We start from the raw sequence: 3642 nt of genomic DNA on the forward strand, positions 1-3642 counted from the left end.
TTGCTTTTAACGTCCAGTGCATGTGAAAGCAGTTTATTCATTTTCGAGATGGAAAAAAATTTACTCTCAATAAACATGAAAGCTCTGCAAAGGTGGTAGATCTGGATGGCGGTTGATATGTTTTACTGACATTATACATTAGTAGGAAATATAAAGGGGAAAGGCATTTTTCATTGCAACATACATGTACAACCTAAACACCCATATCTTTATAGTTATTACATATTTTCTGATCCTAAAAAGGCATGAAATAGTTGTCCTTTAACCTACGATTAATCAGTTAACACATATAATTTAGATTGGAAAAGGGGAAAGTGTCAACGAGACAAAATTTCGACCAAGGAGTTAAAAACCACCAACGTGCCCTTTATACAGCGAGAACAACCGACACTCGGAGGCTATATGAAAGGGTTCTTACATGTATAACATTGTTTTCATTTTCATTTTTTGTTTATTTCAACTAGATGCTTTTGTAATCGATTCCGCTTCTCAAATTCGAAGAGTTCAGTAATCTCGATACAATGATCCAGACAAAAAGGTTCAAGTACGAAAGTGAAAAGCTTTGAGTGTCTAAACTAGCATTTGCAAATATATCTATGGTAATCTTTTCCTAGTTATAAACTCCTTACTAAATCAAAATAGATAAAAAAAAGTTTACTATGCGATATGAGTTTTGTTTATTGATGAAGGCCGTACATTTTCTTAGCAATGTTAATTTCTACGTCATTTCTCAGTTATTTGGGATTTTTTAACAATCAAATCTGATGCCTTGGTTACTAATTGCAATATTTAATAGCCGATGTGTTAATACGCACAATAATTTCCTTACAGTAGATAATACTAGTAAAACAAGCGATGCCAGTGTTACAATCGCTACCAGGTACACAAGAGATGGAAGTAAAGAAATTGACACAACTTTGATAAGTGATACAAGTGATACAAGTGGTACAGTTGATAGCAGTGATACCACTACAGTTGATATCAGTAATGTCATTAATACAGGTGATACCAGTGATGCCAATGATACCAGTGATGCAGGTGATTTTGGACATCAAATTTAAAGAATCGAGCTTGAATAGGCAAAATTGGAAACTTAAACTAGTAGGTCAGGGGAAAACTGACAAAACCGAGGAAGTCAGAAACAACGACAAAAAGAGCTTATTATTTATGCATAGTTTTAGTTGGCATGCATTCACAGCATACCTAGATAATTTAATTTTGGATGTCACGCATCTTCTGATTGGCTGACGTTGTTTAGTTTAGTTTAATTCTAATATTTTATCTGTCTGTTCGAATTAACATAAAAAAAAATGTGAGGCACACTTTAAAACAACCCGCTACGCGCATTATTCAGAGTGCACCACATGTGTTATGTTATTTCTTCATAGACAGAAAGAATATTACATTCATGTCTTAAGAAACAAAGCTTTGTTAGGTAATATACATAACAAAAAAAAACATTATTTTAAACAACTGATTCATGACTCTTTAATGCCGAATTGTATCATGTTTTCTTTAAAACAGGAATTTACGAATTATCGGTTGCCAAATGAAAATTCTAAATAGCTAAGTAATGCGTACAGGAACGACTTGTTCTTTGGCATGATTTGAAATCACAACAATCGCATGTCATCATACTCATGAGTTGTCTCTCTTTATCAAATTTGAAAAAAAATGAAACAAACCTGATAATCAGAAACTAAACATTGATAGATATTACCAACTCTATGCCCCATAGCCTAAGTTTGTATGCATTCGCCACACAACTAATTAAACAAAAGAGCTAAATTAGATCATATGTATAAAAAAGAACATAAACAATTATAACATTTTGCAGGTATGATTGTAGGCTTAATTATTGGTGGTTTATTACTGGCTTGTGTTGTTATTGTGACTATTGTTTTTATTAGAAGGTATGTAATATAAAATTTTACTTTCTAGATTTTAAGTAGTCTTTATTTAACATCTTGAAATGATTGATGTAATATTTTTGATATTTCCTAAATACTTTGAAATTAGTATTTGATTCTTAGTGAGAAAATATCTTTTCAATGTATATGATTGAAGTTTTCTCGTAGAACTAAATTCATGTTAGCATATTTTCATTATACTACAAAAAAAAACGTACCAAAGTCATTAGAACTAAAGCAATGCACTCTCTATGTATGTTTTAGCGTGAAAAACTATACAGAGATTACTTATTTTTACATAGTTGAATTTGAATCATAAAACAAACAACACTTATTTACAAAATTTATATTTAAGGCATATATTTAAGCGCAGACCCAGAGAAAAAATAAGAAACAATCTCAGAGAAAATGACTATATTGGAACTCAAGATATAGCTTTACCACTAACCGCTAATGAATCAGGTTGCATACAAACTGATGGCAAAAATACCAATACTGCATATACAGTGCGTTGGAACACAACTGTATCAGACAATTCAACTCTTAGTGATCATAGATATTCCATTGTTGATCAGACACCTGAAACAACATTAAATGAGACAAAAGACGGAAAAGGAACTACAGACAGTTATATGATATTAGATCCGTCTGCCACAGGTTTCAATAGAACAAAATTGCCTAACACTTATGAGTTTGCAAAGCCTGTTATTGATGCAGAAAACAACATTGGCGACGATGATCAATACGCTTTATCTGAGGAAGGAGTCTACGACCATTCCGGAAATAATCGTCACAAAGAATCAGAGGTTAACATTTATAACCATGCTGTTGATACTATTTACGACTGTGGAAGCCACAAAAGAAAAGAAGAAGGAAGGGAAGATACATATGATCATTTCTTTGGACATAAAACTGAAGATGATTATGATATATCAACAACGACATGAACCCAAGCAATAGAGACATGTTACATACATTTATATGTAGATATTTCGTATGTTGATCGTAAAAATTTTGTTTTCATTTTCAAAAGAAGTATAAATGTATATAGTTACAAAACAGGTGACACTTTGTAAATATATATTGCGTACTAGTTAAAGAATATTTTGTTCATGCTAAATGTCTTCAGATGTGTCATCAAACACAGTTTTCATTGCAATATGTAAGGTACGATCAATGTGTTCTTTGGCCATCATTTCAATGTATCGTGAAATGTTTGTAAATTAAGGTCTTATGCATTTATAGCTTTACAAGAGACAGGAAAATGCCATGAAAATAGATTTTCGTTGGCGCTAAAGACAATTACAATTATCATTCAAAGTTACAAATTGAATGCTATGTGTTTCGTAGAAGTTCTTGGTACAATTGAAGAACTATAAATTTTGTAAAAACCTTCAACAATGAGCAATGCCCATACCGCATAGTCAGCTATTAAAGGCCCCGATAAGACAATGTAAAATAATTCAAACAAGAAAACTAACGGCTTTATTTATGTAAAAAACTGAACGGAAAACAAATATGTAACAAATAAACAAACGACAACCACTGACTAACAGGCTCCTGACTTGGGACAGGCACATACATAAATACTGTGGCGGGGTTAAACATGTTAGCGGGATCCCAACCCTCCCCTAATCTGGGACAGTGGTATGACAGTACAACATATGAACGAACTATAAAAATCAGTTGAAAAAGGCTTAACTCATCAGATAGACAAACAAATATCTTTACT

The 3642-nt window shown here is 32.3% G+C and overlaps 1 protein-coding gene across 1 annotated transcript; it reads left to right on the forward strand.

Moving 5' to 3' along the window:
- Nucleotides 1-764: 764 nt before the first annotated feature.
- On the forward strand, nt 765-3223 carry LOC134726484 (uncharacterized). The gene is made up of 3 exons (XM_063590890.1): nt 765-1038; nt 1838-1913; nt 2266-3223. Exons 1-3 carry the CDS (start codon nt 765-767, stop codon nt 2855-2857), a joined length of 942 nt encoding a protein of 313 aa, XP_063446960.1. The 3' UTR covers nt 2858-3223.
- Nucleotides 3224-3642: the final 419 nt, after the last annotated feature.

This window comes from Mytilus trossulus, chromosome 7 (assembly GCF_036588685.1).
Source record: "Mytilus trossulus isolate FHL-02 chromosome 7, PNRI_Mtr1.1.1.hap1, whole genome shotgun sequence".
Classification (NCBI taxonomy): domain Eukaryota; kingdom Metazoa; phylum Mollusca; class Bivalvia; order Mytilida; family Mytilidae; genus Mytilus; species Mytilus trossulus.

Coding starts and splice junctions, on each gene's coding strand:
- LOC134726484 (XM_063590890.1), top strand. CDS start 765: ATGCCTTGGTTACTAATTGCAATATTTAATAGCCGATGTGTTAATACG. Junction 1,039..1,837: donor CAATGATACCAGTGATGCAG/GTGATTTTGGAC, acceptor AACATTTTGCAG/GTATGATTGTAGGCTTAATT. Junction 1,914..2,265: donor ACTATTGTTTTTATTAGAAG/GTATGTAATATA, acceptor TTTATATTTAAG/GCATATATTTAAGCGCAGAC.